At 36.3% G+C, this 14,004-nt stretch overlaps 1 protein-coding gene across 3 annotated transcripts; it reads right to left on the reverse strand.

Moving 5' to 3' along the window:
- Positions 1-187: 187 nt before the first annotated feature.
- LOC120013618 (alpha-mannosidase-like) lies at positions 188-13,311 on the reverse strand. 3 transcript variants are annotated; one of them, XM_038865493.1, is made up of 29 exons: positions 12,784-13,311; positions 12,215-12,298; positions 11,147-11,235; positions 10,732-10,906; positions 10,332-10,451; positions 10,158-10,241; positions 10,001-10,072; positions 9,740-9,853; positions 9,227-9,327; positions 9,029-9,122; positions 8,140-8,307; positions 7,943-8,032; positions 7,481-7,546; positions 7,349-7,405; positions 6,221-6,440; positions 5,870-6,042; positions 5,286-5,330; positions 5,142-5,198; positions 4,732-4,848; positions 3,833-3,880; positions 3,555-3,674; positions 2,880-2,945; positions 1,965-2,077; positions 1,789-1,873; positions 1,204-1,314; positions 1,035-1,130; positions 906-953; positions 685-753; positions 188-522 (listed from the first exon to the last, which is right to left on the reverse strand). In XM_038865493.1, the coding sequence occupies exons 1-29, from the start codon at positions 12,979-12,981 to the stop codon at positions 319-321; spliced, it is 3,084 nt and encodes a 1,027-aa protein (XP_038721421.1). In that variant the 5' UTR covers positions 12,982-13,311; the 3' UTR covers positions 188-318. The 3 variants fall into 3 exon arrangements, with proteins under 3 accessions (XP_038721421.1, XP_038721420.1, XP_038721419.1); XM_038865492.1 differs by lacking the exons at positions 12,215-12,298; positions 12,784-13,311 and adding an exon at positions 11,411-11,562; XM_038865491.1 differs by lacking the exons at positions 1,789-1,873; positions 1,965-2,077; positions 12,215-12,298; positions 12,784-13,311 and adding an exon at positions 11,411-11,457.
- Between the last annotated feature and the right edge of the window lie 693 nt (positions 13,312-14,004).

Consider the following 14,004-nt stretch of genomic DNA (forward strand, 5'->3'; position numbering starts at 1 on the left):
GTGATCAATAAAACCACGACAACTAAAGAAATCTAGATCCAAACCGGTAAAAAAATCGAACAATAGAACTTATTTATCACAAAACAAATTTAAAAAGGCCGATCCACATTTGGAGAGGAAGAGAAGTGTCGAATCTCAACTCCTTCCCATATTGCCAAGGAAAATTTTGAGAGCTTTCCAGAGAGAATTTGTAGAGAGAGAGCGAGCGCATCAATTTTAAACTTAATTTGTTCCAATTTATAGCAAGCTTTGTCGTGGCAATACTAGCAAGTAGCAAGATCAAAATTTCTTCATTAATCAAAATTACTAAGATGCCATTTATTGCTTGGCATAATCAAACTCTAGCACGAATGTGCGGATCTCCATGGGACCAAGCTCAACAACAAGAGTCGAATCATTGACAGGGCCGCCTCTAACCGGAGAGGGATCATTTCCATTGTCCCCAACAACTTTCCATTCCAGTTTCTTCATCTCTGACTTCTCTTGGTTTGTTGATAAGCTTGTTTCCGTCAGCTTCTTAATCTGGAAGTTCAAACACCAATCAACGCAACAAAACAAAACATTTATGATCAGTACCAGCCACCACTCCGTTCTGCAAAACACAATGTGTGCCTTTTCTTTTGTACAACAAAATTAGCAAGAATGAGTAGTTAGAAGTGGAATGGATGTAGAAGCAATACATACCCTTTTTCTAGCGAACATCTTCTTCAGTATGACTCTGGCCAGTTTCGAATACTGATCATCTTCATGTGCCTAATCAAATTTAGGGCATGAAAGTCGATGATAACAAAATTAGATTAAAAACAAAAATTGGCTGTCCAGAACAATTCAGCGACCAATCTATTTAGTTTCTTCTTCTTTTCTTTTTTTCCATTTTACTCGGAGCATTTGGTATGCTGATTTACCTCATATAAATGTGCCAAACGGAGGATCACAATTCCATCTTCTAACTCCTGTAGAACTAGCATTAGAGTTAGAGAAAGAAGGCGAGGGGGAGATACTGGCACTTGAAGTGCGGGGTTTAAAATGCTCACCTGAAGAGTAATCAAAGCAACATTAAGTGGCAACCTGTAGTCCGGATCCATAGTGGTTGTTTTGGTCAAATGAGACACTTTCCAGTTCTCTGAATTCTGGAAGAAATTTTTGCTATCATATTAATATCCTTGGTAAATGATACACTCCACGACTACAATCAAGCTATACCTCATGTGTGAAAGCTAAAAGGAGAGGTGAGTAAACTTCTTGGCCAGTTGTTCGGCGCCACCGTGCACCATCCCCTAGTTTGTTGATGTTCAAGTAATAATTACCTCGAATCTACACAAAAAGTCAGCTGATTTATCAGGGAAAGAAAAGGATGTGCAAAGCAAGCTTTTATACTCTCAAAGTGAAACAAGGACACACTCATCAGGTAAACAGCATCAGGGTTCCAGGAATCATGACAAAGTAAAAAACACTTTAAAATGGCTTTCAGTAGCAAAGATGCAGACAGTACGTAGGGGCAAGTAAAACTGATGCATCCAGAAACTAAAAAAACTGACGTGGAAAGGGGCGGACCCAAGCATAGCTAAGAAAATTTTCTATTAATGATATAGCAAATTATACCTATATTTTATTTTTAAAAAAAAGTTCACATGTACCCGCTGAGTTTCAAAATTCTATCATAATTCCTAACAAGTATAAATTTGACCCCCACTCACAATAAACCTTGGGTCCGCCCCTGGATGTGGATGAGAAGCTTTCATCCTGAGCTTCTAAAACATAAGCATGTTGGCATATATAAGATTTTACCCTTATTCCTTCACAAGTATTTCCAACACAAACATTTTCTTCAAGAGCTTCAGCCACTCCTTTCGAGTCATCCTGAGTTGTACGCCTAGTGTAGTAGAGTGGCAATCAGTCCACAGGTTAAATAATTGTAGTAGACCCTAGTTAGATATTGGAAAACTTAAGGTTAGAAATTGAACCTATGAAGCATCACTTCTATTGCTCCATTTTCTATACTGGCTCCTCCACTGGCACGATCGACCAAGAACGATAATTCATATTTGTCATCTTTTATAAAAATTCCAAGGTTAAGCTGTAAAAAAAAGCAGAAGATTAATGCTAACAAAGAGCCACAACATGGAAGTTATTTAACCATTTTAAAATGAAACAATTTTTTTGATATTAGCATTTAAAGAATCAAAAACTAACCACTATTCACGTACTGTTCGCTCTAGAAACTTATGCTTGACCTTCCTCATGTGTTAAAACATAAGTGTTTTTTGTGTATTTTACCACTATGTGCATCGTATGTCAATAATACAATTCTAAGCCAGGGCTATGTATGCAATGCATGTCCTCAACTCTATAGTCATCAGCATTGTCCTCTATCGCATAGATTAAATTCACAAGCAGCCAAAAGTCATTGCATCTATGTAGTTCAAATTCCTGATCTTTCAACACAACAAAACACCAAGAAATTTCTGAAAAGTGAATTTTGTTTTGATAAGTAATGTTCTTTCTATTATGATTATTAGTGTGCAAGGGGGCCTGAACCTGGAATGTTACCCTGGTTCAAGTACTAAGAAGCAGGCAACCACTAGGCCAAGAGTTAAAAGCCCAAAAAAGCTACTTTTAGACTAATGCAGCTCAAACTAAAAGTAATTCCCTTAGTATTGAGGTAACAGAAACTTAACAAATGAAATAAAAATAGCATTCTGAGTGTCCCAAGCTCTACCAAATGCTTGCCTAGCAATGCTGGAAACGTCAAAGACAACAGCCACATAAATTGTATGGACGACATCCTTGCAGGTCTCAACCACATGAATTGATGATGTATTTATCTCTAGGACATTCCAACAGATATATAATAAGTAGAAAAAGAATAGTAAAATTACCGGGTAATAATTTCCAGCAACATGATCGTCAACCTCAAGGCGCCAGTCTGTTCTACTATCTCGAACCTGCAAAACGACAATCAATGATTCAAAGTTCTAATGGAAACAAACTACCATGATGAAAATTTTTACTGGTATAGTGTGGAATGAGAATCGCATGTAGATGGTGAACAAACATTAAAAAAAAAAAAGAGGAATGATTAGTGAAATTTAGATAATTCTAGAACTAACTATTCAAACATAGGTAAAGAAATCTCATTCACAAGGCTCCCGTAGTGGGCAGGTCAAGGACAGACACGATGTACACAGACCTTATCCCCACATAATATGTGGAGAGTTTGTTTCCAAGAATTGAACATGTGACCTCTAGGTAGCACCTTGCAACTCTACCACTACGCCACATGTTCACTTGTTAACTATTCAAACTATCCAGTAGAAAATGGATGATAAAAATGGTAGGTGAAATTTACATAATTATGTAAGAGATTTCATTAAGGATCACTTGCCAGCATGGAAAAACCAGGAGGTTCAAAAAGTGTCCAACTTGGTTGCTGCAAATGTATTACCAAATTATGCAAGAGCAAGGAAAAAAAGAGAGCAGAAGAACGTCATGTTCATTTGCAAAGGATTTGTAGAAATATTATGATATCCAAACATGAATATCAAGAGAATTACCCGCTTTAGAAAGTCCCTTCCGTTAGAATCAGTATAAAACACCTTGTCAGTGGCCATGCTTGCATTTATTCGTGTGATGACCTCTTTCCCGATGCCATTTTCAGTAGAAATCGGTCCAATCTTCAGAATAGAACTTTTCAGAATTAGTCTTTCGAGTTTGGAGAGGTAAAACTTCCTTGCTTAGATGTAGTTTTCTTAAAATTTGACAAATTGAAGTATGTTTTACAAACAGAAGTTCTCTTGACCAAAAATTCATAAAAATTAAATTAATGACTCACAGTATATTCAACTTCAGCATGCTCCTTGTCTCTGTAAAGTCTTATGACCTAATAACAAATACTTTTTTTGGTAAGTAATTCATTGAAGGGGAAAAATGTACAAAATACAAGGGGTATACCCCAAGACTCACGAATACAAATAAAGAACTAGCCCAAAAAGTGGAAACAAAGCCCAACCAGAGGGTGAAGGCCCACATACAGAGCAAAGCCCATACCAAAAGGTCCAAAACAAAATAAAAGCAATAAAGAAACACAAGCCAACCCATAAACCAGAAGCAAGCACATGGCCTGTAGGCTAGAAACCAACCCATCAAACGCAATTAGGTCCACGTCCGAATACCACAACAAACTAATATAATCACAGCCCATTAAAGGACCATAACCTGGAGAACCCAAAACCTCCACCAAGGCTCCTGTGCATAGATCACCAATAATTCAATTCTGCGGAAGACACACATGACAGTGCTGGAGCACCATAAATTCACCAAATAAATCCACCAAATAAACATTCCCCCAAAAATGCACTGATCCCAATTCTTCCTCTAAATTCCAATCACCACCTGACTCCAACCATCATGAATAGGCTAAAGATAAGCAGAATCAGATCAAGGAATATATGAATTTACCAATAAAAGAACCTAATTTACAGCTTATTTTATTTTACAATATGCTATATTGCATGGAAGATTAAGGGCCCTCTCAAACAGGTAGTTTGACAAAGTCTGCCTGTTATTGCCACCGATAATGAAACTAGGCTTAGGCACAAATCGTCTGTAAGGCTCACATCTGGTGATCTATAGCAATAATTTTGCAGAAATTCGAGAAAGGCAAATAAGCATATTAGATGATCACAGCACAGAACAGTACATAAATGAACCAAAGCCATAAATATACCGGACCTGGTGTATCCATGTATTGAAGTGTTGGTGAACGTCTTTTTTTTGGTATGTTTGTGTGTCGGATGAGAAATGTTGGTGAACCTCATCGACTAGTGGTCCCTGAAAGCGCTTCCATTTCTGTAGACCATAAATGATAGTATGATACATTAAGATGAATCCACTAAAAAGCCACGAAAAAGAAAGAAAGAAAGCAAAAGCTAGTTCAGGTTTTCCCATATCTGAAAGATCAGAGAAGAAAGATAGCAAAAAAGGAAGAGGAATGGAAAAAAGAAACTTGAGTAGCCAACTTCACTTATTCGGTACAGAGCTTTGCTGAGCTATTTTTCTGATATAGTTTATATACACTTTGTGTTAAGCGAGGTTGGAAATTTGATGGTTCCCTAAAAATAGGAAGGGAAAAGGGAACTTACTGATGCTGAAACAGGATGAGGAGATCCATCAGGTCGGAAAACATATGCACCAGAAGACTAGAAGACAAAGAATATTGTTCACTAATGAGCAAGAGCACTTAAAACTCAGAACAAAGTCCTAGTCCAAGCACAGTGATCACATACCGAAGAACCATACCAAAGATAGCTTTGATCAACAGTCATATCAACCTGGCAAAAAGTGAATCCATTACTGAAAACTTCTGGTTTATGTAGACCCAGGTAGATGCAACAACTCAGTCCTATTCACATGTTATCTAACATAGCTTACACAAACAGGTTACTAAGTCTAAGATTGAATGTGCAAACCATCATAAAAAAAAAAAAAAACAAACAAAGGAAACTTACATATTTAAATATTCTCAATAACTAAATCAGGCACTAATTTTCAGAAGTATTGTAAAAGTGGAATCTTCCAAATATTTTGAACTCAGAATACAAACCAGAGCAGAAGGGCTTTATGCTTCACTATTATAGAAGCAGGCCATGTCAATCTCAAACTGGCGTTTGACAAAAGCTCGTGAAACAAAGTATGACATGTATTAAGAATTCAAAATGCAAATTTGCCCATGTCATTGACACAAAGTCCTGGGGTCTCCCCAGTTTCGAAAATAAAACAAGAATATACCTTCAAAAGAATGATCAAGAAATAATTCTAGAATCTAAACTCCCCACTTAAAAAAAGTAACTCATAGATGTGAAAATTTTACCCCAGTTCTTGAATTATGCATCCGTTTCAATAGTCCAGTGCTTGAAGAAAAGGACATTTTCAAATTTCCACGCCCAATTTCAAAGGTGGCTATTTTCGAATTTCCGGGCCTAATTTCAAAGGTATCATTTGGTAGAGTGGATTTCCTTGACAAATAACCTTTTCTTACATTTTCTGCACTACAGAGAACAACAGATCAGTGACTAGGAAAAAAAATATGTTTCTTATGCTTCAATTCTTGTTCACCTTACGGATAATCATACTTCCCATAATGAGACAATGAATACTTTATGGATGAAAATACTATAATCCTAAGGCTAGGCAGTGTAAAGGAAAGAAATCAGACATTAACCATTCTCAGAATGCTTAGAAATGAAGTAAGTGGTCCAGCCCAGTGGTGGAACAGATACTTGGAATAGAAGCCAGTGCTTAGGAGTTTGCTTTGCCGTCAGCCCCAAGTAAGCCTTCAAATATAAGTTTCTCAAGTTTCTTGTAACTTCATCCATATCTAAATATTGTGTCTCAATGGTATTGCCCAAGATATCATGGACAATAAGATTTTTTTCAGTCACCTGGTACACATTGTCAGATACACATTCTATAAGAAAGCATTTTTCTCTCAATTTCGACACGAATATGCCAAAAAGGGTAGAGTTAAATTTCCAGAATTGACACCTAAATTAAAGAAAGTAAAGAATAGAAAGCAGAACCACTCAATAAAAAGATACAGCTATTAATGTTTAACTAATTAAGGCTGCGAAGACCAACTTCATTATAATTTCAATGCACTATAACCTAACATATGAAACAATAGAAAGCAACAGTTTTCCCAATAATAGCACAGTCCAGAAAATTAAAATTGCGTCACTATAAAGCCCGGGCCTTGCACAAAGGCACTTAAATCAAGGAAAAACCAAGTACGTACAATTAGAGAAATCTGACAGTAAGTGCTTGGCTTTCAGTTGCTTTTCGCAGCAAGGAGACATAATGTGATGAGGAACTTTTAGAGTTTAACTAAGATTGATGGATAGCATTAAAAGACTTCAGATTTTCTATTACTGAGAATATAAAACATAAAGGATGGATATTTTTGTTTTAAAATCTTAAGCAGCAGGGATATATTTGATGGAAAATATATCTTGGTCACTCATTGTTTCTTCATCTAAAGTCACTGTTCTGAAATTAGAAGCTTGGAGACTGATAACAAACCATCACAGTAATTTTCTTCCTTTTATAATCATAGCCTCCTAAATCAAAACAATCACTGGACTTGCTAAACAAATTCAAACTATCTCAGCCAACACTGTGTCACATTCACAATATTTACAAATACAACCTCTAGCTTCTTGTGTTAACTATAGACCATGGTCATCTTATAAATCCCAGGCGTGGTGTACTAATGCATGTAGTAAAACATACTAAACAATTTGATCCAATAGCTCTATAACACCAACAACAGAAATGAAATATTTATACTTACTGGTATCCTAACGGTATCTTTACGTTTCCATCCAAGTGGGTTATATAGCACAGCAACCTGAAAGTAATTATACGTAACTCCTAGCATACCAGCAAATATAACATCGCCGAAAGATAGAAAAATATATATTACCAAACTCTTTCCTTCTGGAATATCTTCCTCTGTTGGTGGACAGTAACTGATATTCAGTAACAAGCACTGTTCAAAAATGAAGTAAAAGAATGTGAAAATGAGCGTCAACAGAGCAAAAACAACTTACTATTGATTTTGTGATGCTTCACAAACAAACAAATAATAGTAATAATAATAATCAGTGAAGAACAAAATAAGTAAAGACCCTCAAATTAGCACCTTTTGCACCTGAAATGCTAGGAATAGTTTTGGTCGTGTAGCAACTATAGCAATTAGATACTTTCTATGTAAAGTAACCACTGACCATATAATGAATGTGTAGGCATGATGTCATAACAGGCACAATGAACTTAAATCTTATATCAACCATCGGAAAGGATACTAATACTAGCATTGTGTCTTTTGAATAGAAATTATACTAGCACTATTTATCAGGAGAAGGAACAAACTCTGAAGTTGGACCTGGCGAAATTTTATCTCCGGTTCTACACATTGTCCTCTCGTCTTTTTATTAACTAAGCATGAGAGAGCAGAACTTGAAACAACTTCAGCCTATAATGAGAAGTTGTGTTTAAGGATTACAAAGGAGAAGTTAGCCGTAGATGAAGAGCAAAGATACAATCATACAAAAAGAAATTGTTGATACTCTAACTGCCCACCTCAGAGGCACCAATAGCTAGGCGTTTCGTATAGTCATTTGTAGTTAGTTGTTTTGCAGTGCCAGAAATAGCATCATGGTGCTGTGCAATTCCTAAAGCATCTCCAAGCGGGAAAGTATTATGACCAGTAGATCTCCTTCCAGCCAGGAATTCCAGTTGCCGTGTTGCCTATATCAGAAAACCAGAACTGTTTCAGTAATATTTGAAAATAAAAAAAAAATATATGTAGAGTTAATACTGTTAGAATATATATAAATGATGTGAAATGCCCCAATCCAACAAGTTAACTTATTAGGTTTAATGACAAAGTAATTAATCTTAAAATGGTATCGCAGCAAGAGGTCTTGGGTTCAACCATTAGCCCCAATAATTTTATTCCTCATTTGTTGTTGCCCCAAGTGTGGGCCTTTGAGAGTGTTTGTTGTTGCCCCAACTCCCAAGTGAGGGCCTATGATACTAGCCTAGTGTTGGGCCTCGTTGTTGCTATAAGTGAGGGCATGTGAGACTAACCTAGTGTTGGGCCTTGTTTGTTGGGCCGTCAAATTGCCCAGCCCAAATGTTAGAAAGACTATTAGAATATGTAAAAATAACATGAAACGCCTCAACCCAACAAATTAACATATTGGGTTGAATGAAAAAGTAACTAATCTTAACAAATACGATGGAGCCATTCTCTCTGCACATGACACATATCCACTGGTTGGGTGGGACCAGGCGGATCGGATAGACAAGAATGTTTTAGGTGTCTGAGCCAACAAAATCTGTGAATCTGACAATTGACAAACTACAGATTGCCTCATCATAATGAGAGAAAAGGATGTAACAAAGCACAAAGGCAAAAATATTGCAGAGAGTGATCTGTCAAGGCTTAGTTATTCTGATGTCTTACCAAATAATATCCACTCAGCATCCTAACGTATCGCTTAAAAGCTGGGCGACTAGTAAAAAAACCAGTCCAATAATCATTTTCCATCTCTGCATACCTGAATAAAAAATTGGACAATATTAAGCACACAAGAGGCTAATCACAATGCTGCTTCATCAACGAAAGACAAATCCAACTAATTAAAGAATAAGAAATGCTCACGGGAAGTAATCATCAGTTTTCAGTGGCCATGATTCTTTTGCTGCATTTTTCGCAACAGTATAGATAGATGGTGTAGAATATAAGGCATTCACTCGAGAATCCTGAGAAAACAGTCTAAATTCAGAACAAGGAGCATTGATAGCAACTCCTTAGGATTTCGAACAAGTTGAAGGCTTGAATCCTCCCTCACCATTCTAGCACATCACATGAACAAATTTTAAAAAAAGCCCTATATTTAATGTAAAGCAAGTGGGAAACTCCTAAAATTCAATGGTCTTACCTTTACCTAAACAAAACTAATGCGGAAAATCTGATAATGGGAGACTTGTCTTTGATTATTACTTGTTATGTTCTTTATTTTTGTTTCATCCCACAACAGAAAATGTAACAATTATTGCACACCACAAACCAACTATAAAACATTATACTCAAAAACCAATATACTCAACATTAGAAAATAGCACAGGTAATCCAACTTCAAAAGGCTTAGTCAATGTTTCCTACAAACCCTACATTATTAACATGGTGAATCAACTTGTCCATTTGCTTGAACCAAGACTCAGCATATTGGTACTCGAAGTCACCACCCATGGTCCACATAATATGGTTTGTCCGCGTCAGCTTTGCCTGTGTATAAAGAGGTTATAAGTGTTATCAATTATTAGCTTAATGAATTCTTAACCTAACAACCTGGAGTAGTCTCTGCTTTAGGGAAATAGAGCACGTAAACTAATCAATTTTTTTTTAAAAGAAAAAAAAGAGCTAAGAATTTACTTGAGACTTAGCAGCTTTACGAAAATCTTTAACCCGCTTTTCAACATTGTAATCAAATAGAAGATCATCGTCCTGTAGTGTAAAATGCAACTGTTGGGATTATACATTCAAAAAAAAACATCAGATTATATTCAAAAGAAGTGATGTCTAATTAAACCTGGACTGGTTCAAAGTCAGTGTCCACTTCGAAACGAAAACCTTCTGGGGGACCGTAATGATTAGGAAAGGCATTGGCAAAAATCTGCAAATGTCCCAGATAGGTGAATATTGAACTCAAAATTCAATATTTTAAGAAATAATGAGCTACAGTGGAAGAGTTGCTGTATGAAACCTGAGATGAAGAACCAAAAGTTTTGGAACCACGCCAGATAACTTCCAGGGATTTATCCACTTTGCGCTGTTTTCTGTCCTGGTGATCAATTCTTGCAAAATGTACAGAATCAAACCCAAGCTGTAAAAAAACATAATCAAATGTATCATCCCTTGGGCATAATAATGTTCACAGTATCCGGATGATGCTGCTCACTGGTAAAGGGACGAAAAGGGTGCAGATTAGTAAATAATAGAAGTATTGCAACTGATGTCATGAACCAAAATTTAACTTTCAGCAAACTGTAACTCGAAATTAATACACCAAATTGAGTAATTATGCATGCTTTTAACCAAAACAATTTTGGTAAAAGATATAAATTGGTGATTATTAAGTTGGATCTAATGGTGAAACTATGTACCTCAGCCCCGAGCATGTATGCTTGCACAGCAGAGTGTCCAAATGGATCAATCTGCCATCCAGCACGAGGAACTGTCTTAAACTGCTCCTTGATCATGCGGTGACCTAGGGTTGTTTGATCAATCATGTCTATGTAATGACATGTTGCTTCGTCATGCATACACCAACCACCATTTCTGCATTTGGAAACATATATTTCTCATAGGAACAAACAATAATAGCGCTCAGATCTCTCTTATCTCACAGTCACATCACACAATTTTGTACATGGAGGCTTTATCAGGCATAATCCAAACATCATTTCTGCATTTCTGCAAACAATATGCAAACAACCATGACTCTCTGCCTCAACATATGTGCAATCTTCCACACACCCAACACATATTATACAATCTGCTCAGTAATTGCATACATACACGAATTCCAGTCGGCCATCTTGTACAAGTTTTTTAACTTGCTCCTGTCTTTCCGGGCTTTGTTCTCCCCACCATCTCTGGAAAAAAGCCTATCATTCAAATGAAAATCTCATTAAATTAAACAGCAGATAAATCTTACGCATGCCAAAGAAAAGAAAAAAAAAATCCATAATTCTCTCTTCTTCTCTGTCTTTGTCCTCTCCGAACCCCTCACAGATCTTCTGTACTCACACGCTTTTCCATCTCAAAATCCTTACTGCTTACCTGGTGGAACACATTGATGCAGAATCTTCGGTGCTGCTCGAAAGGCACATTCGTGCTACTAGTTAGGCTTACGTCGGCTTGCTTGATTTTTAGCTTGCGGTTGCAGTAATGGTGCCAGTAGGCACAGAGATTCGGGAATCGGGAGGGAGAGACACCGCTCAGCTCCGGTTTTTTTTTTTTTTTAATAAAAAGAAATAATATTGTTTTCTGATTGGGCTGGAATCGGCCTTAGTGTGTATTGGGCTGGACTCAATTTTGGGTCATCAAATTTGGGCTTCAATTCTCTTTTAGTTTGAGCTTTTTTACGGCCCAAATTACTTTGAGAACGAATTGTTGACGAAATTACAACGCACGCATGACGTATGCGGATTTTCATAGAACAAAATGCGTCCAAAGTCCAAACAGATAAAATTAAGTTGAGACCGTTTTATTCCTTCCAACGTTAGGTTAAATACAAACATCAGAAATCAACATAAATTAAATCGAGACACTTATACCTAGGGCTGAGAATGGATCGGTTTTACTCACCAATCGATCCATTACCAATCTATTTTTATTGGTCAATAATCAACAGACCCACAAAGTCGAGCCAATAATTTCATCCAACTTACAGATGGTTGGTTGGTGATTGTAAAAATTGGTTGCCCAATAATAACCCGACCAACCGACTATTAAAAATTTGGACCAAAAATATTACAACTTCAATATCAACTCCAAACCCAAACTTACACCAAACCCAACCCAATAATTTATACATAGAACAAAAGGCAACTCCATTAAATTTCATGAAATTAGTTTATTTACCATCTCCGCAAACACAAATTTCCTATTACGATCACGAAGCAAGGCCTCCACAACTGAATCCAACACATTCTCAACACAAGCAACCTACACCCACAAAATTAAATAAATAAATGAGCATATATATGGGTGTGAGAGAGAGTTTAGAGAAAAATTTCACTCCAATTCTTGATACACTAAAAATCTTTGCAATGATTTTTTTTTAACTGAGAATAGCTTAGTAGGCGACTAGGCGTGCCCTTTGAACATTCCATTAAACCCAAACTTTGGCCATACTAGGCACGCGCAAACCCTATCCCTTTTCCCTAGCTTGGTGAGTTGGGTTTAACCCACATGCTAGGCTTAGGAGGAATAAACCCATGAGAGTAATCTGATTCATCTACGGGAACCAAAACTCCGCAAACAAACGATATAATTGATTGTATGGGGGTATGAATTTCTAACACGTCTGAATGTTAGTTGGGCCAAGGTCAGCACAAACCACTTGGAACCCATGAACAAGATGAATGAGCGCTAGCTTGTTGGATAACACATGCACAGTGATGTAAATGATAAAGAAGAAGAAGAGGAACCTGAATACTTTGCTTGGATCCAACATAGTACTCATCAACAGTCTTCAACCATCCAACATCATCATGTGAATGTGGCACCAGATGAACATTCAACTTACCTTCCACCACACCAGCTCCTGTCTCGTATTTCACGTACTTAGCGCCGGCAAAACCCATCAACCACAGAAAACAACACACCACCATGACCAAGGACTCCATCTCTCTAACTCCGTCTAGGAAACCCTCACCTCACCTCACCCTCTCTTTCTTTGAATTTTATTGTTTCTATGTATATACAGTCTGGATAACAAATACACATAATTAACACGTTCTAATGTTATAAAAAAAAATAGCTAAAAAATTATACTGGACATAGGGAAGTGTTGTGTTTGGATGGTTGTTTAGGTGGGGAGAAACCAAGAGGAATAGTAATGTGAATCGCCAGCTTGTATTGTCACATAGTATAATTATCAACCAGGCAACGCCATTGCCAATGCCACCATCTTGCACATTTGTTCTTTTAACGAAATTCCCCAATTCATATATATATATAAAACAAATGTGAATTTATCCGCCGTCACAAGGCCTTGTATTTTTTTTTATTGATTTTTATTATAATAATGATAAAAGCTGTCATTCTGGAAATGTTATTTTATTGATTTTATTCAATAATACTCCATAATAACAACAATGTGAAGAAACTCCAATATTTTAGCATATTATGGCCAGTGTACCAAAACCAAAAAAAAATTCCAGATTTAAAAAAAAAAAACCAAAATTTTTTCTAAGTGTCTCAAATGTGTATTATTTAGCATAACGAATTTAACGATATATATTTTGTTTGAAACAACTATTAAATTCATTACAATGAGACATGACAATTCTAGACCATAAGATATAAATTCAAAACATTTAATGTTTCAATCACAAAAACATTTGACATTTTGGCCGCAATTAATTTAATTCTTGTTTCAAACCAGAGTATATATATCTTTGAATTCGTTATGCTCACATTTACTATGATTTTTTTAAAAATTTTACGATAATAAGGCGTTGTTGGTAGTGGTAAATATAAACCTTATCTTCTACTTTTTTGTTTGTAATAATCCCATTGCTTTCTTTCTGAAACGTGCATTTGGATTTTTCTTTTATAAAACTTGAAATTATTTTCAACTAAAATAACAACAATAGACATGTTTCCGTCAGGTTTAGAGCTAAAATATAGCCGTTAAGGTTCTGATT

This window comes from Tripterygium wilfordii, chromosome 13 (genome assembly GCF_013401445.1).
Source record: "Tripterygium wilfordii isolate XIE 37 chromosome 13, ASM1340144v1, whole genome shotgun sequence".
Classification (NCBI taxonomy): domain Eukaryota; kingdom Viridiplantae; phylum Streptophyta; class Magnoliopsida; order Celastrales; family Celastraceae; genus Tripterygium; species Tripterygium wilfordii.